At 44.9% G+C, this 27,173-nt stretch overlaps 1 protein-coding gene, 1 non-coding gene and 1 pseudogene across 3 annotated transcripts in view; 2 read left to right on the top strand and 1 right to left on the bottom strand.

The window, feature by feature from the left end:
- Positions 1-3,990: 3,990 nt before the first annotated feature.
- TRNAP-GGG (transfer RNA proline (anticodon GGG)) lies at positions 3,991-4,066 on the top strand. Its single transcript has one exon. It is a non-coding gene; the product is annotated as a tRNA-Pro (tRNA).
- A 7,927-nt stretch (positions 4,067-11,993) lies between these two features.
- Positions 11,994-27,173, top strand: part of TMEM41B (transmembrane protein 41B) — a 42,653-nt gene continuing 27,473 nt past the window's right edge. For both annotated transcript variants that reach the window (XM_066250922.1, XM_066250923.1), the window contains exon 1: positions 11,994-12,325. In XM_066250922.1, the coding sequence (XP_066107019.1) occupies positions 12,205-12,325 (121 nt within the window). In that variant the 5' untranslated portion in view covers positions 11,994-12,204. The remainder of the gene's footprint in view (positions 12,326-27,173) is intronic.
- Positions 19,699-26,299, bottom strand: LOC136324017 (pre-mRNA-splicing factor SPF27 pseudogene; annotated as a pseudogene).

Raw genomic sequence — 27,173 nt, 5'->3', positions numbered from 1 at the left:
TTTTAAAAACACAAGAAGAGCCTGACCTGTGGTGGCGCAGTGGATAAAGTGTCGACCTGGAAATGCTGAGGTCGCCGGTTCGAAACCCTAGGCTTGCCTGGTCAAGGCACATATGGGAGTAGATGTTCCCAGCTCCTCCCCCCCTTCTATCTGTCTCTCCTCTCTCTCTCTCTCTTTCTCTGTCTCTCCCTCTCCTCTCTAAAATGAATAAAATAAAATAAAAAAATAACAAAAAATAAAAATAAATAAAAACACAAGAAGAATTGTATACACACAAACACTAAAAAATCTTTTTGTTTTTTGTTCCAATTGTGAAGGTAACACAAGCTTATTGCAAGAACATTAGAAAGTGAGGCACAGATAATTTACTCTTTAATGTTATTTTTCTTTTGATCTGGTCTCATGTTCACAAGTTTGCTGTTGTTACTGGTTAAGTGTATTATTCAGGCACACAAGACAAAATTCAAAAAGTAAGATCTCATTGTTGTCTTGCCATCCAGTTCCTCTCCCAGTAGCAAATTGTTCATAGTATTTTCTTATGCTCCTTTGTATTTCTATGAAATTTATAGTAATTCTTACTTTCTCTTCTGATTTTAGTAATTTGATTTTTCTCACTTGATAGCTTAGTCAATCCAACTAAAGATTTGCCAATTTTGTTGATCGTTATAATGAACTGGCTTTTGGTTTTGTTGATTTTCTCTATATTTTTCTATTTTCTGTTGGATTTGTTGCCATTCTATTCTCTATTTTTCCCTTCCTACTGCTAGCTATGGGTTTAGTTTGCTCTTATTTTTTTAGTTCTGTAAGGTGTAAAGTTAGGTTATTGATTTACTTTGTCATTTTCATTACTATATATTTAGGTATTATTATTTTATTTAAAAGAATTACACATTATAATTGACTTTTTGCAGTATTGTTCTATGAATTTTAAAAAATATATAGGCTCACATAGCCAGTAGGATATATAATAACTACTTGTTTTATTATTACTGAGAGAAAAGTGGTAAAATCTCCAAATACATATAACTGTGATTTTTGTATTTATTTCTTTTAGAATTGTTGCCACCAGTACAAATAATTTTTTTACTACTTATAGTTTATATACATGTAAAGAATGTTTGCCTGGCCTGACCAGGTGGTGGCGCAGTGGATAGAGCGTCGGACTGGGATGCGGAAGACCCAGGTTTGAGACCCCGAGGTCGCCAGCTTGAGCGCGGGCTCATCTGGCTTGAGCAAAGAGCTCACCAGCTTGGACCCAAGGTCGCTGGCTCCAGCAGGGGGTTACTCGGTCTGCTGAAGGCCCACGGTCAAGGCACATGTGAGAAAGCAATCAATGAACAACTAAGAAGTCGCAACGCGCAACGAGAAACTGATGATTGATGCTTCTCATCTCTCTCCGTTCCTATCTGTCTGTCCCTGTCTATCTCTGCCTCTGTAAAAAAAAAAAAAGAATGTTTGCCTGACCAGACGGTGGCGCAGTGGATAGAGCGTCGGACTGGGACCCAGGTTCGAGACCCCGAGGTCACGAGCTTGAGTGCAGGCTCATCTGGTTGGAGGAAAAGCCCACCAGCTTGAACCCAAGGTCGCTGGCTCCAGCAGGGGTTACTCAGTCTGCTGAAGGCCCATGGTTAAGGCACATATGAGAAGGCAATCAATGAACAACTAAGGTGTTGCAACGCACAATGAAAAACTAACGATTGATGCTTCTCATCTCTCTTCGTTCCTGTCTGTCTGTCCCTGTCTATCCCTCTCTCTGACTCACTCTCTGTCTCTGTAAAAAATTAATTAATTAATTAATTTTTAAAATCTTAAAAAAAAAAGAATGTTTATACATGTAAAGTTACTCTCTTTCCTTTTGTAACTGATCAATATTTTATAATAAATACTTTGAAACTATGTAAATATTTTATTTTATCAAACTGTTAATTTATTCATTGGTTTTACAAATAAATACAGATTCAGAATTTTATATTTTATTCAATGAGTTATAGTATGATAATACCATTAATTATTTTGCAGGTCAAACTACACCCAATTTGTCTAATGGAGCCTCTTCCAGCTGGCTCTTGAGTCCTGTTGATATGTACATGTCATTTTTTGAGCACTTCCTGTTTCTTGCACAACATGGTCTATCTAGACTCATATTTTTCCATATACCAACCAACCCTGTAATCAGCCATTTTTCTAAGAAGTGAAGAACATTATTTAGAACCAAGATCTTGTTACCACGTATATTCCTTGTTTGTGAAGGTGTTCCTGGTCCCAAGCCCTTTTAGTGAACAAACTTATTTACATTTATATTTCCAATATCTACCTATTGTAAACCCTGATTTTACACTGACACCTCCAATTTCAATCCAACATCACAGGTTTTATTCTACTTTTCTCCCTTTTCAAGTTTCTAACTCTGATAATGGTAAGAAAATCTGGGTTCTCATTCCTAATATTTCTGGAAGGATTTTTTTGTTTTTGTTTTTTTAATCAATCTATCAAGTTGTAACCTAAACCCTAATTACTGGAGCCTTTTTTATCCTATGCCAACGCCCACCTTACCCCATTTGTATTCTAATTCCTTGCATCAGGTTGCCCAATATAGATGCTTTTTTTATTCAGTTGTTTTTTTAATTTATTGATTAAAAATTAATCAAGAGGAAGGGAGAGACAGATAGAAGCATTGATCTGTTTCTGTATGTGCCTTGACCGAAGATGGAACTGGTGACCTTTGCGTATGGGGACAACGCTCTAACCAACCATGCTATCTGCCCAGGGCCCAGGTTTTTGTTTTTGTTTTTCCATTGACTTGAGAAAGAGAGAGAGAGAGAATAAGGGAGATGGAGAGAGAAGGGAAGAGAGAGAGAGAAGCATCAACTCATTCCATTTAATTGTTCCATTTTAGTTGTGCACTCATTGGCGCTTGTTTTTTTGTTTTTTGTTTTTTGGGGTTTTTTTTGGTATTTCTCCAAAGCCGGAAACGGGGAGAGACAGTCAGACTCCCGCATGCGCCCAACCGGGATCCACCCGGCACGCCCACCAGGGGGCGATGTTCTGCTGAGACCAGAGCCACTCTAGCGCCTGGGGCAGAGGCCAAGGAGCCATCCCCAGTGCCCGGGCCCTCTTTGCTCCAATGGAGCCTTGGCGGCAGGAGGGGAAGAGAGAGACAGAGAGGAAGGAGAGGGGGAGGGGTGGAGAAGCAGATGGGCGCTTCTCCTGTGTGCCCTGGCCAGGAATCGAACCCGGGACTTCTGCACGCCAGGCCGACGCTCTACCACTGAGCCAACCGGCCAAGGCCATTGGCGCTTCTTGATGTGCCCTGCCGAAAGATGGAACCTGTCACCTTGGCACTCAGGGCCAATGCCTTATCCACTAAGCCACCTGGCCAGGACCATCATCCAGTTTTGACTCTGACTCCCAGTACGGGACTAGTGCCATCATTGTTCCCTTGGTGGACACTCTCCTCATCCTCCTTTGGCTTTGAAAACCTACTTTGAGCCACCCCTCTTCAGGGATATCCATGTTACCTGGTGTGCAGAAAAAGTTAATATAGCAGGCCTGAGTCTGCTTCCTTAGAAGAACCTGCTTGCCTGGTTGGTTCTTTGCTGGCATCTGGTAACTTGGATTTCAGGAGGGTTCCCTCCATTTCCACATTGATAAAAGTGGCTCGCTTTGCCCAAATGGTTTATATAAGTAATGTCTTTTATGTTGAACAATTGCTGTCCTTGTGGGGATCTGGAATTTTGGTACAGTACTTGCTAAGCATAGAGTGCTATGTGACTAAATTCCAATACAAATTTTGGGTCCCGGCCTGGTAGCTCAGTTGGTTAGAGTAGCAGCCTGACATGCCAAAGTTGTGGGTTCAATCCCCCCTGTCAGGGCACATACGAGAATCAACCAATGAATGCATAAGTAAGTGGAGCAACAAGTCAATGTTTATTCTCTCTATGTCTCAAAATTAATAATAAATAAATACAACAATTAAAAAAGTTTGGTCAGGCCCTGGCCGGTTGGCTCAGCGGTAGAGCGTCGGCCCGGGGTGCGGGAGACCCGGGTTCGATTCCCGGCCAGGGCACATAGGAGAAGTGCCCATTTGCTTCTCCACCCCCACCCCCTCCTTCCTCTCTGTCTCTCTCTTCCCCTCCCGCAGCCAAGGCTCCATTGGAGCAAAGATGGCCCGGGCGCTGGGGATGGCTCCTTGGCCTCTGCCCCAGGCGCTGGAGTGGCTCTGGTCGCGGCAGAGCGACACCCAGGAGGGGCAGAGCATCGCCCCCTGGTGGGCAGGGCGACGCCCCTGGCAGGCGTGCCGGGTGGATCCCGGTCGGGCGCATGAGGGAGTCTGTCTGACTGTCTCTCCCCGTTTCCAGCTTCAGAAAAATACAAAAAAAAAAAAAAAGTTTGGTCACTGAGTCCCTAATGGTAGATGAAATTTCACAAGTGTTGTCACACAACAATTTGTCACTGGAGGAATTAAACATGTTCTGTGTGATTCCACTGGGACAGAACTCATAGAAGCTTTTGCCTGGTTTCCTTTGGACTTTGCCCCATGTGAATTTCCCTTTGCTAATTTTGGCTTCTATCACTTTGCTGAAATAAATCATTGCCATGAGTATAATTATGTGCTGAGTCCTGCTAGTTAATCACTGAATCCGGGGTGGTCTTGGAGACTTCTGACATGCCTGGCTTGGTCGTTGGGCTGCCTCTCCACTCTCCTCACTCTGCTTGGTTTTTAAGCCCCTCTGCCGAACCAGTCTCATTCTTGTCTGGGCTATAACACTCTACACCAGGTCACTCCAACTTCAGGGACACTGCCTTCACACCACTTGTTTCTAGTTTTTAGCTATTACGACTAAAGTTGCTATGAATATTTGTGGATAAATATTTTTGTGGACATGTACAGGGGTGGGCAAAGTTAGTACAGTTGTTCATATGGAAAAAGAGATGTGGGTTATGATGATTACAATAGCTTATAGATTATTTGTGTATTCACACCTACTTTTACCCACTCTTGTATTTTTTTTTTTTTTTTCATTTTTCTGAAGCTGGAAACGGGGAGAGACAGTCAGACAGACTCCCGCATGCGCCCGACCGGGATCCACCCGGCACGCCCACCATGGGGCGACGCTCTGCCCACCAGGGGGCGATGTTCTGCCCCTCCAGGGCGTCGCCATGTTGCGACCAGAGCCACTCTAGCGCCTGAGGCAGAGGCCACAGAGCCATCCCCAGCGCCCGGGCCATCTTTTGCTCCAATGGAGCCTTAGCTGCGGGAGGGGAAGAGAGAGACAGAGAGGAAAGCGCGGCGGAGGGGTGGAGAAGCAAATGGGCGCTTCTCCTGTGTGCCCTGGCCGGGAATCGAACCCGGGTCCTCCGCACGCTAGGCCGACGCTCTACCGCTGAGCCAACCGGCCAGGGCCCCACTCTTGTATTTTTAATCCTTGTGGGTAAATTCAGGGGCCCTACTGAGTCAAATGATAGGTGTTTGTTTAGTTTTATAAGAAATGCCAAAGTGGTTGTACCATTACAATCCCAACAATGATGTATGATTACCAATTATCCTCTAAAATTATAATAAAGAAAAAAGTGTTTTATAGTTGCCTGTATCTACCATTTTTGCCAGTCTTCAATTCCTCTGTAGATCTGCACTTCCTTGTGCCATTATTTTCCTCCAATCTTTCTTTCTTTCTTTCTTTCTTTCTTTCTTTCTTTCTTTCTTTCTTTCTCTCTCTCTCTCTCTCTCTCTCTTTCTTTCTTTCTCCCCCCCCTTTCTTTTTCTTTCTTTTTTAAGTGAGAGGAGGGGAGATAGTGAGACAGACTTCTGCATCCACCCCAACTGGGATCCACCCATAACCCCATCTTGGGTGGAGTCAACCGAGATATTTTTAGCACCTGAGGATGATGCACTCAGAACAGCCAAGCCATCCTCGGTGCCTGGGGCAAGGCAATGCTCAAACCAATGGAGCCACTGGCTCCAAAAAGGGAAGAGGGAGAGATTGGGGAGAGGGAGGGGAAGAGAAGCAGATGGTCGCTTCTCTTGTGTGCCCAGATGGAGAATCGAACCTGGGACATCCAAATACCAGGCCAATGTTCTATCCACTGAACCAGCAGGCCAGGCCCCTTCAATATTTCTTATAATGCATGTCTTTAATGACAAATCTCTCAGCTTTTATTTTATTTATCATATATATATATGATAAAGAAAAAAATATATATATATGTTTTTTTGGGGGGGTTGGTGACAGAGACAGAGAGAGACTTACAGAGAGGGACAGACAGATAGGAAGGGAGAGAGATAAGAGGCATCAATTTTTCATTGTGGCCCCTTAATTACTCATTGATTGCTTTCTCATCAGGAGTGTGGGTTCTTGACTTAATGCAGAAAGGATGTCACAACATGTGATTTTGAGAGTATGTTTATTAAAGCTGGAGACTGTGAAACAAAAAAGAGTTTAGGATAAAAACAACAGAAGAGAGCCTAAGCAGAGCTGCTTTGGCTCACTGAGAAATAAAAGTCACAGTGATAGAAGTGAGCCAAGGTGGGGCTGCTGTTGGCTCACTGAAAAGTCAGCTAAAAGGCAGCCTTGGAGACAGGTTTAGGGGGTTAGCTCGGAATGAGCTGCCAGTGCCCATTGCTCCCCTGGTTGCAAGTCTCATGGGACTCTTAGAGTTTAGAAGATGCATACTTGAGAGGGAAGAAAGGTGTGGCATGCTCCCAGGTAGAAGAGTGCCCCAAAATATTTATCTAATAAAATTGAAAAAATTTTTTGAGAATCTAAAATTAATATTGGAATAGGGAATACATTTATTAAAGTATAATATGTAAAGAAAATGGACATAATTTAAGTTTACAGATGGCTAAATATTCACAACTCCACATGGAAGTCCCCAAATCAAGAAACAGAACAATACTAATACCCAGAAGACTCCATAATTCCTTCCAAGTCACTCTTCACCCTCCCCAAGAAAAGGTGAAAATCTTCTTAAACTATCATACTCAACCAAAAGCCAATTTGAGATTTCTCTATTTAGCCATGACAACAGTCATTAAAAAATGAGAAAAAGGCCCTGGCGGGTTTGCTCAGCAACAGAGTGTCAACTAGGCATTTGGAAGTTCCACATTTGATTCCTGGTCAGGGCACACAGGAGAAGCAACCATCTGCTTCTCTACTCCTCCCTGCCTTCTCTCTCTCTCTCTCTCTCTCTCTTCTCCTCCTGCAGCTGTGGCTCGAATGGTTTGAGCAAGTTGACCTTGGGCTCTGAGGATGGTTCCATGGCCTTGCCTCAGGTGCTGAGATGGCTTGGTTGCCCAGCAACAGAGCAGCGGCCCTAGATGGGCAGAGCATTGCCTGGTAGGGGCTTGCCAGGTGGATCTCAGTTGGGGCGCATACGGGAGTCTGTCTTTCTGCCTCCCTGCCTCCCCACCTCTCACTTAATAGAAAAAAGAAAAAAAGAAAAGTGAGGAAGAATACTGAAAAGCACTGTAAAAATATAAAACTTAAGAAAGAATATTTTGCTTACATTGCCCAAAGGCTAGGCCTTCAGGGCTTCTGAGTAAAATTTAAAAGCAGAAAAATGCAGTTTGCTCCAGGGAATAGGAAAGGTAGAAAATAAGAGCTGATAATTAATTATTATTATTATTATTATTTTTTTTTTTTTTTTTACAGAGACAGGGAGTGAGTCAGAGAGAGAGGGATAGACAGGGACAGACAGACAGGAATGGAGAGAGATGAGAAGCATCAATAATTAGTTTTCCATTGCACTTTGCAACACCTTAGTTGTTCATTGATTGCTTTCTCATATGTGCCTTGACAGTGGGCCTTCAGCAGACCAAGTAACCCCTTACTGGAGCCAGTGACCTTGGTTGGGTTCAAGCTGGTGAGCTTTTGCTCAAACCAGATGAGCCTGCACTCAAGCTCGCGACCTCAGGGTCTCGAACCTGGGTCCTCTGCATCCCAGTCCGACGCTCTATCCACTGCGCCACCGCCAAAAGATGGCCCGGGCGCTGGGGATGGCTCCTTGGCCTCTGCCCCAGGCGCTAGAGTGGCTCTGGTCGCAGCAGAGCGACGCCCCGGAGGGGCAGAGCATTGCCCCCTGGTGGGCAGAGCATCGCCCGTGGTGGGCGTGCCAGGTGGATCCCGGTTGGGCACATGCGAGAGTCTGTCTGACTGTCTCTCCCTGTTTCCAGCTTCAGAAAAATACAAAAAAATAATAATAATAATCAGAGGCCCTGGCCAGTTGGCTCAGTGGTAGAGCATTGGCCTGGCGTACAGGAGTCCCGGGTTCGATTCCTGGCCAGGGCACACATGAGAAGCGCCCACCTGCTTCTCCACCCCTCCCCCTTTCCTTTCTCTCTGTCTCTCTCTTCCCCTCCCACAGCCAAGGCTTCATTGGAGCAAAGTTGGCCCAGGCGCTGAGGATGGCTCTGTGGCCTCTGCCACAGGCGCTAGAATGGCTCTGATTGCAGCAGAGCGACGCCCCAGTTGGGCAGAACATCGCCCCCTGGTGGGCATGCTGGGTGGATCCCGGTTGGGCACATGCGGGAGTCTGTCTGACTGCCTCCCCGTTTCCAACTTCAGAAAAATACAAAAAACAAAAACAAAAAAATAAAAAATAAAATATAATCCGATAATTACTAAAATAGAGGCAATTCAGGGAAGGAAGTATCTATTGAGACTAATACCCTGTCTGATCAGGTGGTGGTGCAGTGGATAGAGTGTCAGCCTGGGATGCCAACGACCCAGGTTTGAAATCCTGAGGTCACAAGCTTGAGCACAAGCTCACCAGCCTGAGCGTGAGGGTCACTGGCTTGAGCATGGGATCATAGACATGACCCCATGGTCACTGGCTTGAGCCCAAAGTTGTTGGTTTGAGCAAAGGGTCACTGGCTTGCTGGAGCCCCCCCAGTCAAGGCACATATAAAAAGCAATCAATGAGTAACTACGGCACTACAACTATGAGTTGACACTTCTCATCTCTCTCTCTTCCTGTCTGTCTGTCTCTGCCTGTTCCTCTCTCTCTCTCTCTCTCACTTGCTGAAAAAAAGAAAAAGACTGATACCCTTAAAACAACTTTTCAAAAATAAGCAATAATTGATTGTAGATCCTGGTTAGGTAGCTCAGTTGATTGGAGCATTGTTTCGATATGCCAAGGTTGCACATTTGAAACCCAGTCATGTCACATATAAGAGTCAACCAGTGAATGCATACATAAGTGGAACAACAAATTGATGTTTCTCTCTAAAAAAAAACAAAAAAAAAATTTTTTTTTAAATAATTGGTGACAAGGCAACACTGGGGAGAAAACATTTAAGGTACAGGGATAACTATTGAAATGGCACAGCAGCATAAATGAGTGTGGCATATTAGGGAACTACATGTGGTTCAGAATAGTTTCTTTAGTTTCTTTTTTTTTTTTTATAAGGCACACTCTTAGGTAAGAGGTGCTTTTTTTATTATTATTATTCATTTTAGAGGAGAAGGAGAGACAGAGAGAAAGAGAGGAGAGACAGAGAGAGAGAAGGGGGGGAGGAGCTGGAAGCATCAACTCCCATATGTGCCTTGACCAGGCAAGCCCAGGGTTTCTAACTGGCAACCTCAGCATTTCCAGGTCGACGCTTTATCCACTGCGCCACCACAGGTCAGGCAGAATAGTTTCTTTTGTTCATTTATTTATACATGTTGGATTCAGAGTCAGCTGGAATATTTGAGCTTGTGTCAAATCATGAAGGACTTCCAGATTGTCTTTTAGAGGCCACTCTGGTGGTGATATGGAAAATTACTTAGAGGTGAGTGAGAAGAGAGATCATGAGATCTGAATGAGGAGGTTAAGGAGATTGAGATCTGATTAGACCCAGTGTTTGATTGGATGTGGGTGTGAAGAACAAGAATGAATTTATTCACTCATTCATTTATTCAACAAGTTGAATTTAGTGAATGTTAAATGAGAAGATTTCTGGCTTAAGCAAGAGGGGAGCTGACGGTGCCATCTCCCAAAATTGTGAACACAGGGAGTGGATAAAATTTGAGAGGTGAGGTACTGATTTCAGATCTGGATGTTTAAAGTTGAAAAGAAAAAAGAAATTGAGACGTTTTAAATTAAATCAGAGCAGCCAGAGAATGAGAGAAAAAGATAGAACTTTTAGTCTGTTAATGGCTGCTGACCACTTAAATTCCTGTTTTGGCTGTTGTAACTTTGGATTAATTTCCAGGTGGCTATTCCCAAAGATTATTATACCAAGCACCATCTAACTTTAAGAACCTTTGCTCATTGTTTACACACGGGCTTTCTGGACTGCTGCCCAAAGCCAATCTACAGGAAAGGATATTACTTGGGATTCTGCAATACCAGAGCTGGCTCCGTGTCACCTTCTCCCATCCCTTTGCCTATAATTCATGTAAATTCTTTCAGATTACCTCTTTCTTCCCCCTTTTCTCTTCTTAATGTATAAAAATGTTTGCGAAACTCTGAAAGAATGGATATACTGTCTTCTCTACCTAGCCATGCTGCCGGTGATTTAGACTTCATACCCAAAGGAAGGTCTTCTTTTTGGTTAGTATTTTTGGCTCAATAACATCTTAACTTAAAAATAACTTCAGTCGTGGGAGTTAAAGATTTTTAGTTTAACAAGGTGTTTGTGGTACACCTTCGAGTAAATGTTAAAGAAGCTTTATGTGTCATTCTGATGTTTGAGATAAATATTTGTCATCTATGTATGTATAAGTGATAGTTGAAGTCATGGCCAAGATTGTCTAGAAAAGGTTTACTAAGTAGAATCATCATGGAAGGAGGAAATAGTTAAGTATTAAGCAATGCAGAGAAGTGGCAATGACTAAAAACTGACCACTGAATCCAACAAAAAGAAGCTCACTGGTGATCATAATGACAGAAGATTCAGCAAATTAAAACCACAATGACATATCACCTCATACCTGTCAGAATGGCTTTTATCAGTAAACCAATGAAAACAAGTGTTAGTAGGATGTGGATAAAAAGGAACTCTCATGCACTGTTGGTGGAAATGCAGATTGGTGCAGTCATTATGAAAAACAGTTTGAAATTTCCTCCAAAAAGAAATTAAATTAGGCAGAGGGCATACACATAAAAGTTCCATTAAATAAATCTCCCATAATTTACTTAACCATTTTTCTTTAGTGTTGGGTTTTTAGATTGCTTCCACATTTACCATTATATACACACTAATAAATAATGCTGTTAGAAAGTATTCTTGTATGTTTATTTCCAAGGAATAGTTTCCTAGAAATGTAATTATTGAATAGGAACAGTGTTTTTATAAACACTGCCAAGTTTCTTTTAAGAGGGAATTCCAATACACTCTCTCATGAGTAAACCGAATACTGCTGGAGTGGTGGAAGTGGAAAAAGTAACTTTAAAAAAAGGTCCCTTTGGGCTCAGCAAAAGGAAAATCTAAATGTAATGAGCAGACCTGGGTTACTAAAGAGGGGCCGCAGGCTGATGATAAAGGATAGCACTTGCTTGGGAACAGGAAAACTCGATTTCTAAACCCATTTCTGCCGGCCACCCTGTGACCTTCACAGGTTACATATAGCTCCTTCCTCTTATTTTCTGAAACTGGGCAGAACCGGTTCAGGTTTCATGTTTTCTAACATCTTCATACCACGCTGCATTCTCTCGGCCCTCCAAATTCCAGACAGTAGCCTTGGAACGGGGGGGGGGGGGGGGGGGGGGGGGGGGGGAGGAGTGACTAAATCAACCCCTACTGCTAGACGCCAACTAGTCACTAGTGGGCACTTTCGGCGTCCGGAACAAAGGCTTTGAAGTCGCTAGAACAGCACTTCCGGACAACTAAAGCTGCGCACTAGAAGTCTGAGTCCGCGAGTCACTCCGGGTGACTCCAGTGCCGCGACAGCGCATGCTCCCTGCCGTCGCCCGGCGAGGCGAGGTGAGGCGAGGCGGGGCAGTGAATGGGGAGGGCCAGGCCCCTGATTTGTCTCGCGGTCACTGGGCGGGCGCGAGCGCGCGAGTCTCGGACGGCGCGGGGCGGAGCCTAGTGCGAGTGGGCGCTGCAGGTCTCTCCGGAGCGTCGCTGTGCTCACTGACTGAGGTGGTTTCAGGTTCAGGTTAAGTGGTCGCCCCGGAACTGGCTGTGTCGGTGGCACTTGGCTGTTATAAAGGACCCGCGGCGGAGTCTGGGGGGCGCGGCATTACTCCGCTACCTCCACGTTCCTTGCAGTAGCCATGGCGAAAGGCAGAGTCGCCGAAAGATCTCAGACGGGGGCACTCCAGACGACCCCAGCGAGGGACCGGGTAACGGGCACGCGGGATCCCACAACACCGAGCAGCAATGACCACTTGAAGGGTAAGTGGATCCAGAGACCCGAGCTGGGCCTGGCCCAGAGGCGGGAGTGTGCCGGTAGAGGCTTCAAAGGGGACAGGACCCCAGCCGGGTTCCGGAGACTTGCTGGGGGAGAGGGGCCTGTTCGCACTCCGGGGCGGGAGCAGAGAAGGTGGGAGACCCGTGCTTGGGCTGCTGCCCACCCCAAGGCGAGATACCTAGTAGGTGCGTCGTAAATGTTTTTCTCAGTTGAATTCAGTTAAAAAAGAAGGAATGACATTGGCTTGTTGATGCCAAGGAGATTGTAGGTTGATAATGGTGAAGCTAGGCAGTAACGTAAGGAACTTGAGCGTTCGTTGCTTTATTTTTGTAGATGAGGAAACTAAAGCAGAGTGGATATATGACTTGCGCAGAGCGACAAAGCCAGATTAGTAATGCAGTAGTTAAGACCAAGGCTTTAACTTCGTCCAGGTGTAAGTTCCAGGTGGCAGGAACAGCTGGGTTTGAGTCCCTGCTTTACTACTTACTTATGACTTTGGACTTCTTATCTTTCAAAGCTCAGTATCTAAATTGTACAGTGGGGATGATGATGAAATTAATAGTATCTACCTATTGGTGCGTGGATTAAACGAAGTAATTCATGTAAAGGATTTAGTGTAATGCTTGGCTTGTAGGAAATGAGAGCTAATGCTCTCATTCTAAAGCTTTTTCTCTTTGACGTTTGTATAGTGCTTTGTAGTTTACAAATAACATTTATTTATTTTTTGTGACAGAGACAGGGAGAGGGACAGATAGGGACAGACATAGACAGGAAGAGAGAGAGATGAGAAACATCAGTTCTTCGTTGTGGCACTTTAGTTGTTCATTGATTGCTTTCTCATATGTTCCTTGACTGGGGGACTACAGCAGACCTAGTGACCCCTTGCCCAAGCCAGCGACTTTGGACTCAAGCCAGTGACCATGAGGTTGTGTCTATGATCCCACACTCAAGCCAGTGACCCCCTTGCTCAAGCTGGCGACTTCCAGGTCTCAAACCTGGGACCTCAGCATACCAAGTTGATACTCTGTCCACTGCATCACCACGGGTCAGGCTCAATATTTTATTGTTTATGAAACACTTAAAGCTTTTTTCCCCACTACACCATCCTGGCATTTCTCAGGGCTTTAAATATTTTAAGGAAAAAAGCATACCTAGAAATTAAATACTTTGATTTCATCTTGGTACAGTGCTTTTCATTGCTTTTCAGAAGTTGAAATGATCAAGCTATTGAGAAGCTTTTGAATCTGATTAACTTGAAGAGATCCTAACAAATGGTCATTATGTTGTCTGCAGCTTACACTGTTTTGTTCAATCACCAGTGATGGGCAAGGAGAGGGTCTTTTAAGAGTGTCTACCAAAACAAAAACAACAACAAAACATATCAATGTGCTGGGAAAAAAATGTCTAGCAACATTTTAACTGTAGTCAACAATAAAGGATTGTACACTTAAAGTTTATAAATGTGAAGAAGTATGTTTAATATTCAGCTGAAATACTTTTTGAATCAAATTTATAATGTACTGAATGAAAAAAGAGTGACCAGCAGAAAAAGGCATTTTATTTATTTATTTTTTTTAGGCATTTTATGTTTAAATAATTTAAAATGTCTCCAGTTTATTTTAGCTCTTTTTTTTAAAGTAATTACATTTTTTAAAATTTATTGATTTAGAGAGAGAGGAAGAAAGAGAAACATCAATCTGTTGTTCCACCCATTCATGCACCCATTCCTTGATTTTATTATTATTATTTTATTTTTTTTTTGAGAGAGAGGCAGGGAGAGAGAGAGAGAGACAGGAGGAGAGAGAGAGAGAGAGACAGGAACATTGAGCTGCTCCTATATGTGCCCTGACCAGGGAATTGAAGCAGCAACCTCTGTGCCCTGGGAGGATGCTCCAACCAACTGAGCTATCCCGCCAGGATTTAAGTTTTGTTGGTTTTTAGAGAGACAGAGAGGAAGGTAGAGAGAGGGGAGGGGGAACCGAAGCGCTTGTTGTTCCACTCAGTTGTGCATTTTTTGGTTGCTTCCTGGGGGTCTAACTGCAACCTTGTTGTTTTTGGGACAACACTCTTAATTGACTTAGGTAACTGCTAGGGCCATTATTGCTTGACCCTGACTGTGGATCGAATCTGCAACTTTCTTCCCTCCCTTCCTCCCCCCTCTTTCCCTCCCTCCCCCTCTTTCCCTCCCTCCCCCTCTTTCCCTCCCTCCCCCCTCCCTCCCTCCCTCCCTCCCTCCCTCCGTTCCTTCCTCCCTTTCTTCATTCATTCATTTTAGAGAGGAGAGTGAGTGAAAGAGAGAGGGAGAAAGAGAGAAGGGGGGAGGAGCAGGAAGCATCAACTCCCATATGTGCCTTGACCAGACAAGCCCAGGGTTTTGAACCCACGACCTCAGCATTCCATGTCGCTTTATCCACTGCGCCACCATAGGTCAGTACAACCTTGACGTATAGGAACAATGTTCTACCTACTGAGCAGCCAGGCCAGGGCTACTTCGGCTCTTTAAGCTATGTGTCTTTGGGTATATTCCCACCTTATAGACAGTAAAGCCAAATAACTTCAGTAACTTAAAAATGAATTGTTCTCAATTTATAAATCATTCAAATGAAAAGAATGTTGTTTTGAAGATGCTGCTACTGAGTGACAATAATGTAGGGATTTCCTTAAAAAGTGTTTTTGGCATAGGGCATCCCTAAAGGTTGTCATTTGCTTTGTAATAGTTGTCAGTTGAAAAGATTGCCATTTGGTTTTCTTTTCTTTTTCCTTCTTTATTGAGAAGCATCAATAATCAGTTTTTCGTTGTGGCACTTTAGTTGTTCATTGATTGCTTTCTCATATATGCCTTGATTGGGGGGCTACAGCAGACTGAGTGACCTCTTGCTCAAGCCAGAGACCTTGGGTCCAAGCTGGTGAGCATTTTGCTCAGACCAGATGAGCCCGCACTCAAGTTGCTGACCTCAGGGCCTCGAACCTGGGTCCTCTGCATCCCATTCCGACTCTATCCACTGTGCCACCGCCTGGTCAGGCCCATTTGGTTTTCCATAGGAGTCAGTTGATTTATTACTGTTTTCTTTTTTTTTAACCTGATGCTGTTCAGAAAATAAAACCTTAAAATCTCGTGCTTTTTTCTTTCTTTTTTTCCAAGTGAGAGGAGGGAAGATAGACAGACTCCTACATGTGCCCCAAACGGGATGTACCTGGCAAACACCCCCCTTCGTCAGGGGGCCAATGCTCTGCCCATCTGGGGCTTCTGGCAGCTGAGCTATTTTTAGTGCCTGAGGCGGAGGCTTGATGGAGCTATCCTCAAAACTAGGGGCCAATGCACTAGAACCAATAGAGCCATGGCTGCAGGAGGAGAAGAGAGAGAAGTGAGGGTAGAAGCAGATGGTCACTTCTCCTGTGTGTACTGAGTGCTTTTAAAATTGTTTATCTTATTTTATCATTTGAACAACATATTCAACAGTTACTTTTATGATGCTGTCAAATGACTTCTGTGGACTACAAATCTAAAGGATGAGAGCAGGAGGAGATGTGAAAGCATTCCTCACTAGGGTTTGGATAAGAAAAGGGAATGGGATTCTGGGCAGGGAAAACAGTTGGCTTGAAGGTTAATGTGGAACTTTTGTGTCAGTAAAAGAGTAACTTGTCAGCCTGACCAGGAGGTGGCGCAGTGGATAGAACATCGGACTGGGATGAGGAGGACCCAGGTTTGAGACCCCGAGGTCACCAGCTTGAGCGCAAGCTCATCTGGTTTGAGCAAAGCTCACCAGCTTGGACCCAAGGTCGCTGGCTTGAGCAAGGGGTTACTCAGTCTGCTGAAAGCCCACAGTTAAGGCACATATGAGAAAGCAATCAATGAACAACTAAGGTGTCACAACGAAAAACTGATGATTGATGCTTCTCATCTCTCTTAGCTCCTGTCTATCCCTCTCTCTGACTCTGACTCTGTAAAAAAAAAAAAAAAAAAAAGAGTAACTTGTCAAGAGTGAAGAATTTGGCCCTGGCCGGTTGGCTCAGCGGTAGAGCATCGGCCTGGCGTGCGGGGGACCCGGGTTCAATTCCTGGCCAGGGCACATAGGAGAGGCGCCCATTTGCTTCTCCGCCCCCCTCACCCCCTTCCTCTCTGTCTCTCTTCTCTCTTCCCCTCCCGCAGCTGAGGCTCCATTGGAGCAAAGATGGCCCGGGCGCTGGGGGTGGCTCCTTGGCCTCTGCCCCAGGCGCTAGAGTGGCGCTCTGGTCGCGGCAGAGCGACGCCCCCTGGTGGACAGAGCGTTGCCCCTGGTGGGCGAGCGGGGTGGATCCCGGTCGGGCGCATGCGGGAGTCTGTCTGACTGTCTCTCTCCGTTTCCAGCTTCAGAAAGAATACAAAAAAAAAAAAAAGAGTGAAGAATTTTTGGGGGGTAGCAGTCAGAGATAAGGTTGGCCACAGTCACAATGGTGTGATAGTGTAGAGCAGTAGTAGTCAACCCGGTCTCTGCCACCACACTAATGGCGTTCCAGATTTCGTGGTGGGCGGTAGCAGAGCAACCAAAGTATAAATAAAAAGATAGATTTAACTATAGTAAGTTGTTTTATAAAGATTTATTCTGCCAAATTTAGCGAAAATATGACATAAAGTACTTGGTAAGTAATTATTATTATATGCTTTAACTTGCTGTAACTCTGCTTTATAAATTTTATAAAGTAAAGTTACTTCCCTACTTTATAAATCACCATTACTGTGGAACCGGTAGGCGGTTAAAAAATTTTACTAACAGAGATACAAAAGTGGGCGGTAGGTATAAAAAGGTTGACTACCCCTGGTATAGAGGGCTTTAAAATGCTAGGCAAAGGACGTTTTTGGACCCAACCTTTTTATTAATGATTCCTAGTTTTTTCTTTTTCTTGTCTTTTTTTTTCCAGTCCCTGTGTTTCTCTTTAGTTAGTATTAGGAATTCTCTGGACCTTCAACATAAGAGGGTTTGATTTAGTTGCTGGTGGTAATTAGATAGTGATATGATGTCAGTAGTAACTACTGATTCTTCAGGTTATAAAAAACAGTATCTTTGCCTGACCTGTGGTGGCGCAGTGGATAAAGCGTCAACCTGGAAATGCTGAGGTCGCCGGTTCGAAACCCTGGGCTTGCCTGGTCAAGGCACATATGGGAGTTGATGCTTCCAGCTCCTCCCCCTTCTCTCCCTCCTCTCTCTCCCTCGTTGTCTCTCTCCCTCTCTCTCTCCTCTAAAAATGAATAAAAACAAAACAAACAAAAAAAAACAAACAGTATCTTTAAATTGCTGGTGGTAACTTGGCATTCAAAAAAGAGAAGGTTTTAAAGAACAAATTTTTTAGTAGCTCTTGACTGATTAGTAATGACACTAAATAAATTTGTATTTTTATTAGTTGACACATCTACATAACTACATAACATATGTTTGAAGTATTTTACATGCTACATGCAGTGTGTGGTACATTCGTTGTGTTCTTTGCCATTACTGGTCTGTAGTCTAACGTGTGAACCTTATGGACTGAGGACCACTGTGAAGACTTGAGCAAGACAATGACACTGAAAGTCTAAATCTTCCATGATGAGGAAGGGTGAGAGATAAGAGTAGAACCACTTAAAAAGCTTCTGATCTAATCTGTGGGCAAAGGTGGCTGGACCAGGGTATTTTTTTTGTTTTGTTTTGTTTTTATTTTTCTGAAGTTGGAAACGGGGAGGCAGACAGACTCCTGCATGTGCCTGACCGGGATCCACCTGGCATGCCCACCAGGGGGCGATGCTCTGCCCATCTGGGGCGTCGTTCTGTTGCAACCAGAGCCATTCTAGCGCCTGAGGCAGAGGCCATAGAGCCATCCTCAGCGCCCGGGCCAACTTTGCTCCAATGGAGCCTTGGCTGTTGGAGGGGAAGAGAGAGACAGAGAGGAAGGAGAAGGGGGGGGATGGAGAAGTAGATAGGCGCTTCTCCTGTGTGCCCTGGCCGGGAATCGAACCCGGGACTCCTGCACACCAGGCCGATGCTCTACCACTGAGCCAACCAGCCAGGGCCTGGACCAGGGTATTTTATTTTCTTTTGTGTTATTTGTCTTAGATGATCTGTTTACTAGCAAGTCATAGAAGTTCCCCATTTTGATTAAAAGAACTCCTAAAACTGTTTTTCAATGTTTAACTCATAACTCTTGTGAGCAGTGCAAAATCAATTTAATCAGTAATGATGAGCCATTTAAAAAAGATGGAAAATAGCAGAGCACTCTGCCTGCAGTGAGGGAGTATTGTTCTTTTATTTTTTTCAGTTATATAGATTTTGTGTGTACCAGATCATGATATAAAATAAAATACATTGCCTATTGTGGAATGCAGCCAAAAATGTTTGAGAAATACTGTCTGGAAGTTGGTTTTATTGCTTTTAGAAGACAGTGTTAGAACCTGGACAGTAAATCCCTCTTAGGTGCCTATTCTAGATCCTGCCTTGCTAATTTGTTTCAATAAGTAACTCTTTGAGGATCTGCTATGAGCAAGGCACTGTCTGAGAGGAAGAAAGAAGCTCTGATTACTGATAACTGGGACCTAAAGTTAGACTAAAATTGGCAACTGGACATTTACCATGGTATTGTTAATCTGATTTGTTGATGTCAGTCTCAACCCAAATATTATGTATCGAGATTCTTTTGCTTATAATTAATAGAAAACAATTGAAACCCTTGCTAAAAGGAAGTTTATTGGTTCATAGAACTAAAAACTCAAGAGATGGCCCTGGCCGGTTGGCTCAGTGGTAGAGCGTCGGTCTGGCGTGCAGGAGTCCTGGGTTCAATTCCCGACCAGGGCACACAGGAGAAGCACCCATCTGCTTCTCCACCCCTCCCCCTCTCCTTCCTCTCTGTCTCTCTCTTCCCCTCCCACAGCAGAGGCTCCATTGGAGCAGAGTTGGCCCGGGCGCTGAGGATGGCTCTGTGGCCTCTGCCTCAGGCACTAGAATGGCTCTGGTGGCAACAGAGTGACGCCCCGGATGGGCAGAGCATCGCCCCCTGGTGGGCATGCCGGGTGGATCCAGGTCAGGTGCATGCAGGAGTCTGTCTGACTGCCTTCTGTTTCCAGCTTCAGAAAAATACAAAAAAAAAAAAAAAAAAAAGGAAAGAAAGAAAGAAAAAAAAAGTCAAGAGATTAAGTGGCATTCTGGCCTCAGTCTGGAACCAGTGGCTCAGAGATATCATGAGGATTAGATTTCTTTCATGTCATGGCTGCTTACTTGATGTCAGCTTTACTTTAAAGTTGATTTCTCTTGAAGGTCCAGGTAAGCTAAATGCTGTCTCATTAATTTTGAGAATCTTTTTTTTTAGCATTACCAATAAAAGTCTAGTTATTCATTCTGACTAGACTGTGTCAAGGCTTATCCTTGAGCCTATCACTGTTGTCAGAGGGTAAGAATAACCTGATTGGTTCAGCCTGGTTCATGTCCTGCACCTAGAAAAGGGAGTAGGAATAAGACTAAGTCAGTTTTCCCAAAAACGTGGATCTTCATGATGGATGACTCATGATTTTCCTCTATTTGTATTCAACCATCTTGGTGTGGGAATGAATAAAGTGAACTTGTAACACTGCAAAGGTGCTGCTTCAGATGATACAACATGGAGTGCAGGCTGGGTAGGCATGGAAGGAAGAGAGATGAGGAATCCAACAGAAGCTAGAAAATGGAGTGAGGTAGGAAGGTTGGGGAGCTGCGGGGGGGGGGCTGGTGGTGGAAGGATTGAACAAAAAAAGAAAAAGAAAAAACTCATGGACATGGATTGTGGTGATTGCCGAGGGGAGGGGTATGGGGGGAAGTGGAGAAGAGTATAGGAGGGGTAAATGGTGATGAATGGGAACTTGACTTAGGATGGTGAACACACAATACAATGTTTAGATAATGTGTTGTACGATTGTGCACCTGAAACCTGTATAATTTTTTTTTTTTTTTCATTTTTCTGAAGCTGGAAACAGGGAGAGACAGTCAGACAGACTCCCGCATGCGCCCGACCGGGATCCACCCGGCACGCCCACCATGGGGCGATGCTCTCTCTGCCCATCCTGGGCGTCGCCATGTTGCGACCAGAGCCACTCTAGCGCCTGAGGCAGAGGCCACAGAGCCATCCCCAGCGCCCGGGCCATCTTTGCTCCAATGGAGCCTTGGCTGCGGGAGGGGAAGAGAGAGACAGAGAGGAAAGCGCGGCGGAGGGGTGGAGAAGCAAATGGGCGCTTCTCCTGTGTGCCCTGGCTGGGAATCGAACCCGGGTCCTCCGCACGCCAGGCCGATGCTCTACCGCTGAGCCAGCTGGCCAGGGCTGAAACCTGTATAATTTTGTTAACTAGTGTTTCCCCAATCAATTCAACAAAAAGGAACAAAAAAAAAAGAAAAGAAAATGGAGGGAATAAGCTCATTAAAGAATACAGGTGACCCTGGCTGGTTGGCTCAGTAGTAGAGCATCAGCTTGGCGTGTGGAAGTCCCGGGTTTGATTCCTGGCCAGGGCACACAGGAGAAGCGCCCATCTGCTTCTCCACCCCTCCCCCTCTCCTTCCTCCCTGTCTCTCTCTTCCCCTCCCGCAGCCAAGGCTCCAATGGAGCAAAGTTGGCTGGGCGCTGAGGATGGCTCCATGGCCTCCACCTCAGGCTCTAGAATCGCTGGCAGCAACAGAGCAATGGCCCAGATGGGCAGACATCGCCCCCTGGTGGGCACGCCAGGTTGATCGTGGTCGGGCGCATGTGGGCGTCTGTCTGACTGCCTCCCCACTTTTAACTTCGGAAAAATACCAAAAAGAAAGAAAGAAAGAAAGAAAGAAAGAAAGAAAGAAAGAAAGAAGGAAGGAAGGAAGGAAGGAAGGAAGGAAGGAAGGAAGGAAGGAAGGAAGGAAGGAAGGAAGGAAGGAAGGAAGGAAGGAAGGAAGGAAGGAAGGAAGGAAGAAGGAAGGAAGGAAAGAAGGACGGAAGGAAGGAAGGAAGGATGGAAGGAAGGAAGGAAGGAAGAAAGGAGGGAAGGAAGGAAGGAAGGATACAGGTAATCAAGGAATGGCATATTGAGATTTTAAATGTCCGTGGTAGAGCAATCTCAGATAATGTGAGAACTTAGTGTAACACTGGAAGTGATTGGCTAAAGTTGAGTAGAAAGAAATGAAGGTCTAAAAATTTTGAGGCTAGGTGGATCATACAAATAGATGATGAAATGGATTTTAGAATTATGAAGTTTACTATATAAGCTTGGACTCAGTCTTCAGTGAATGGGGGGAAGTGCCTGAAAGCAGTTAGATAATTGTGAGGGTGAGTGAATGATAGCAGAGTTGCAGGGCATAAGGCTTAGAGAATGAGCTTTTATACAAAATAAGTAGTGCTGTTTCTTCTGCTGCCTACAAATATACTTTCTCTGTGTGTGTTTTTAATGGTTAATTTATGTATTTCATAACTATTTGTTTAAATTTATACTCAATGATATTACCGCTTTTTATTATTAATAATTTTAAATTTTTGAAAACCTTTGAAATAAAATATACTTCCAACAGAACTACAGTAGATTCCTGTGACCTTAAAAACTTGTTCGAGTCCCTGTAAAGTTATGTTCTCAGGAGAGATGGGTCTTAGCTTCCTTCACAGTGAGATCAAGTAGGTCTAACGGAAACTGAATGTTAGAACTAGTGGACTGGGTGACCATGAGACATGAAACATAGGGAGATTTTGCTTTTAAAATGTTTTAATATGAAAGTAATAAGAGAAATTGGGAGTTACTACAGGGGCATTAAGGTCAAGTTGGGCTTTTTCAGGATGGATATGTACATATTAGATGTTAGAGAAAAAGAGCTTCTAAGAGGGAAGACTGAGTGGAGAAATAATTCTAAGAGCAAGATCTGGAAGAAAGGGTGCTGGCATTTAATACAAAGATAAGAGGAAGGAACAAGGAAAGATAATTTTGTGAACAGATTTTGAGTTAGAGATTGGGAGCTCAGTAACACGTGGGTGCAGCATCATTGGTTGAGAGTTGAAGATAGAATTTAAGGCTTGTAGAGACTTGAAATATCCCTTTTGGAAAGTGTTGTAAAAGGATTCTTGTTTGCCACTGATATGTATATATATATATTTTTAGAGAGAGATGAAAAGCATTAGTGCTTTGTGGCACCTTAGTTGTTCATTGATTGCTTTCCACATTTGTGACTTGATGTGGGAGGTGCTCCAGCTGAGCCAGTGACCCCTTGCTCAAGCCAGTGACCTGTGGTGAACCCAGTGACCTTGAATTCAAGCCAGCAACCTTTGGGCTCAAGGCAGTGACTGTGGTGTCATGTGTATGATCCTGTGCTCAAGTTGGTGATCCTGTGCTCAACCTGGAGAGTCCTCATTCATGCTGGCGACCTCGGAGTTTTTTTGTTTTGTTTTTTTAATTTTTAATTTTTGTATTTTTCTGAAGTTGGAAACGGGGAGGCAGTCAGACAGACTCCCTCATGCGCCCGACCGGGATCCACTCGGCATGCCCACAAGGGGGCGGTGCTCTGCCCATCTGGGGCGTCACTCTGTTGCCACCAGAGCCATTCTAACGTCTGAGGCAGAGGCCATGGAGCCATCCTCAGCGCCCGGGCCAACTCTGCTCCAGTGGAGCCTTGGCTGCGGGAGGGGAAGAGAGAGACAGAGAGGAAGGAAAGGGGGAGGGGTAGAGAAGCAGATGGGCGCTTCTCCTGTGTGCCCTGGCCGGGAATAGAACCTACACGCCAGGCCGACACTCTACCACTGAGCCAATCAGCCAGGGCCCGACCTCGGAGTTTTTTTTTTTTTTTACCTCAGAGTTTTGAACCTGGCCCTCTGCATCCTAGATTGATGCTCTATCCACCTTGCCACTGCCTGGTCAGGTGCCACTAATAATCTTAATAGTATAGAAACACATGTGAACTTGTTTCAGGCCAAGGAAGCATGATAATCTGACTTTCTCTAATAGTGCCTTTACCTGAGAGAGGGTTGGAAAAGCAGATAATGAGATGATTCAGACTGGGAATTACGTAGTGTGAGCAAAGATTTAGAGGTTAATGAATGTATAAGGTACTGGTGTGGGTAGCTGTAAATTCTAAATGACACATGTCTCATGCAGCCAAAGAAGGTACATTATAAATATGGATGCTACAAATAGAGATGTAGAGTTAGTGTTAGAACGAGTTCTTTCTTTACTTTTTATCTAGTTAGAACTAAATGAATTAATTCTAGTCTCTGGATTTATTAGGATTATACTTTAGAAGGATTTTTGAATCATAATAGCCAGCTCTCCCTCTTTACCAGTTTGTGTGAAAGGGAGCTTCAAAATTGAATGTCATTGCCCTGGCCGGTTTGCTCAGTGGTAGAGTGTCGGCCTGGCGTGCTGGAGTCCTGGGTTCGATTACTGCCAGGGCACACAGGAGAAGCGCCCATCTGCCTCTCCACCCCATCCCCCCTCCTTCCTCTCTGTCTCTCTCTTCCCCTCCTGCAGCCAAGGCTCCATTGGAGCAAAGTTGGCCCGGGCGCTGAGGATGGCTCTATGGCCTCTGTCTCAGGCGCTAGAATGGCTCTGGTTGCAACAGAGCAACACTCCAGATGGGCAGAGCATTGCCCCCTGGTGGGCGTGCCAGGTGGATCCCGGTCCGGTGCATGCGGGAGTCTGTCTGCCTGCCTCCTCGTTTCCAGCTTTAGGGAAAAAAAAATACAAAAAAAAAAATACAAAATTGAATGTCACTTAGTTTTTTGTTGTTGTTGTTGTGTTTTTTTGGTACTTTTTTTTTCTTGAAGCTGGAAACGGGGAGAGACAGCCAGACAGACTCCCGCATGCGCCCGACCAGAATCCACCCGGCATGCCCACCATGGGGCAACGCTCTGCCCACCATGGGGCAACGCTCTGCCCCTCCGGGGTGTTGCTCTGTCGCAACCAGAGCCACTCCAGCGCCTGGGGCAGAGGCCAAGGAGCCATCCTGAGCGCCCGGGCCATCCTTGCTCCAGTGGAGCCTCGGCTGCGGGAGGGGAAGAGAGAGACAGAGAGGAAGGAGGGGGGAGGGGTGGAGAAGCAAATGGGCGCTTCTCCTGTGTGCCCTGGCCGGGAATCGAACCCGGGACTTCTGCACGCCAGGCTGACGCTCTACCACTGAGCCAACCGGCCAGGGCCGAATGTCACTTAGTTTTATTGCATTCATTTTTTTAGTTGAAATTTTTTATTTTGCTGATGTACAAATAGACTATAACAATACACTTTTTTTTTCATTCAATAAGAGTTTACTGAGCACACCGCACAGCAGCGCATAAAAGCAATAAAATAAAAATAGTGCTAGGTGGTGATTCGAGTTAGGCGGAAAAATCAGGCAAAGGAAGGAGGAAAGTGAGGAGTGGCTAGAGAGACCTCCCACATACAGAGACAATTATAAAAACAGGTAACATTAATTGGGGGTTACAGCAGTCCAGTGTGCCAGGCACTTCACTTCCAAAAGCCTAACAATACACTTTTTATGGTTTCTAAACTCTGATGATTTCCTAAGATGCTATTGTCCTTCACAGGCCAGTGCCTGATCTTCTGTGAAAGTCAAACCTGCCTTCCTATCTACCGACTGAATTCATTTGTTTTTTCAGAAGTCTTGTCAGATGTTTGGTTTCTTTTTTTTTTTTTTTTTGTATTTTTTTTTTTTTGTATTTTTCTGAAGTAGGAAACAGGGAGGCAGTCAGACAGACTCCCGCATGCGCCCAACCGAGATCCACCCGGCTCGCCCACCAGGGGATGATGCTCTGCCCATCTGGGGCGTTGCTCTGTTGCAACCAGGGCCATTCTAGTGCCTGAGGCAGAGGCCATGGAGCCATCCTCAGTGCCTGGGCCGACTTTGCTCCAATGGAGCCTTGGCTGCGGGAGGGGAAGAGAGAGACAGAGAGGAAGGAGAGGGGGAGGGGTGGAGAAGCAGATGGGCGCTTCTCCTGTGTGCCCTGGCCAGGAATCGAACCCGGGACTCCTGCACGCCAGGCCGATGCTTTTCCACTGAGCCAACCCACCAGGGCCCAGATGTTTTCTTTGTTGGCTTCACCATGCTGTTACTTCATTTGAAAGACTTCATTTTCTAATTGCAAAATAGTCCTTTCAATCTTATAATCCTTACTGACCGGGGATACCCAATTTGACTCCCATTTCTTTTAATTTAGATCCAGCTGTGAGTTACTTGTTCTTTCACTGCCAGTTTAAATCTTGAACAGTTTCCTTAACTTCTGGAGTTCTTTTTGAGTGTGTTCAATCATATGAACTATGATTTTTTTTTTATTTTTATTTTTTTAAGCAAGTGAGAGGCGGGGAGGCAGAGACAGACTCCTGCATGCGTGCCAACCAGGATCTACCTGGCAAGCCCACTAGGAAGCAATGCTCTGCCCATCCTGGGCCGTGCTCTGAACCAAATCATTTCAGCACCTGAGGTGAGGCCATTGAGCCATCCTCAGTGCTCGGGGCCAAATTGTTCCAACCATTCCAGCCATGGTTGCGGGAGGGGAGGGGAGAGAGAGAGAGAAAGAGAGAAAGGGGAAGGGTGGAGAAGTAGGCGGTCACTTCTCCTGTGTGCCCTAGTGGGAATCAAACCCGGGACTTCCACACGCGGGTGGCCACTCTACCACTGAGCCAACCAGGCAGGACCTGAACTAGATTTTCATTATATACTTTCTAGGTATTGCATCCATACTGTGACATTAGTTTCAGAGTCTCAATTCAAATCTCTTGATGCTCTAACTGGGCCATAGAATTGTTTACACACTCTTGCCATGCAGTAATGTCATTTTTCTGGCCTGAGGAAGGGACTGGAAGTTCATATCGTTTCATACTGAGCAATTCAATTGGTTGGTGGGCAGCCAGTCTTTCAGATTCATTTCTCATTATGTCAGTTTCAAAAGCAGAATAATCTAGGGCTGCCAGGTAGCTCAGTTAGTTCTTAGAAGGTCTGTATCTATGTGTTTCCTTCTCCACCAGTGCTGCAGCCGCTTCTCATACTCTAGGCGCTTTATAACCTTGGTCAAAATACAGCAGTGCATCCACCACAACTTCTCCAGCCACCAAACCTGTGCCTGCCATTCTTAAGTCCATTTGAGTTCTCTCAGTTTTACTGCATTCTTATCAGTGTTTTTTGTGTGTATGTGTTACTGTTGAGCACAGTGCTTGCTGAAATTTGCCAAATTTTAGAAAGAGAAGGAAATGAACTTAGAGGTTAATTTTGTTCCGTGTCTGTATATTTCATCATCCACTGTAAGACAAGTAGCAATCAGTGATGTGTCAAAGAACCCTCAGGGTAGTGTTTTGTAGTCCAGTTAAATGTCTGACACCACCCTCCCCCCCCAATTTCCTTTTTAGGACTGGTGAATTCATAATGGGAAGAAAATATTAAGGTTTATTTTTAGGGCTAGCCTTCTAAATGTCTTATTTAATTTTTTTTTCTTTTTTTCCAAATGAGAGGAGGGGAGATATAGAGACAGACTCCTGCATGTGCCCTGACCAGGATCCACCTGACACCCCCCCCCCCTCCGGCTGATGCTCTGCCCATCTGGGGCCATGCTTGCAACCGAGTTATTTTTAGCACCTGAGGCAGAAGCTCCATTGAGCCATCCTCAGCATCCTGGGCCAATGTGCTTGAACCAATTGAGCCATGGCTATAGGAGGGTAGGGTGGGAGAGGGAGGGGTGGAGAAGCAGATGGTTGCTTCTCCTGTGTGCCCTGACCAGGACTTGAACCTAGGACATCCACATGCCAGGCCAATGCTCTACCCTGAGCCAACTGGCCAAGACCTTATTTAATTTTTAATTTAAGAGAACTGTGTTACCTGCTGAAGTCTTCAAAAATATGTTTAGCTATAGTACAGGTTAGAAGGCTAT

The sequence above is a fragment of the Saccopteryx bilineata genome, chromosome 1 (assembly GCF_036850765.1).
Source record: "Saccopteryx bilineata isolate mSacBil1 chromosome 1, mSacBil1_pri_phased_curated, whole genome shotgun sequence".
In the NCBI taxonomy this organism is placed as follows: domain Eukaryota; kingdom Metazoa; phylum Chordata; class Mammalia; order Chiroptera; family Emballonuridae; genus Saccopteryx; species Saccopteryx bilineata.
The sequence above is the reverse complement of the archived record's forward strand: the minus strand, read 5'-3'. Positions and strand labels throughout refer to the sequence as shown.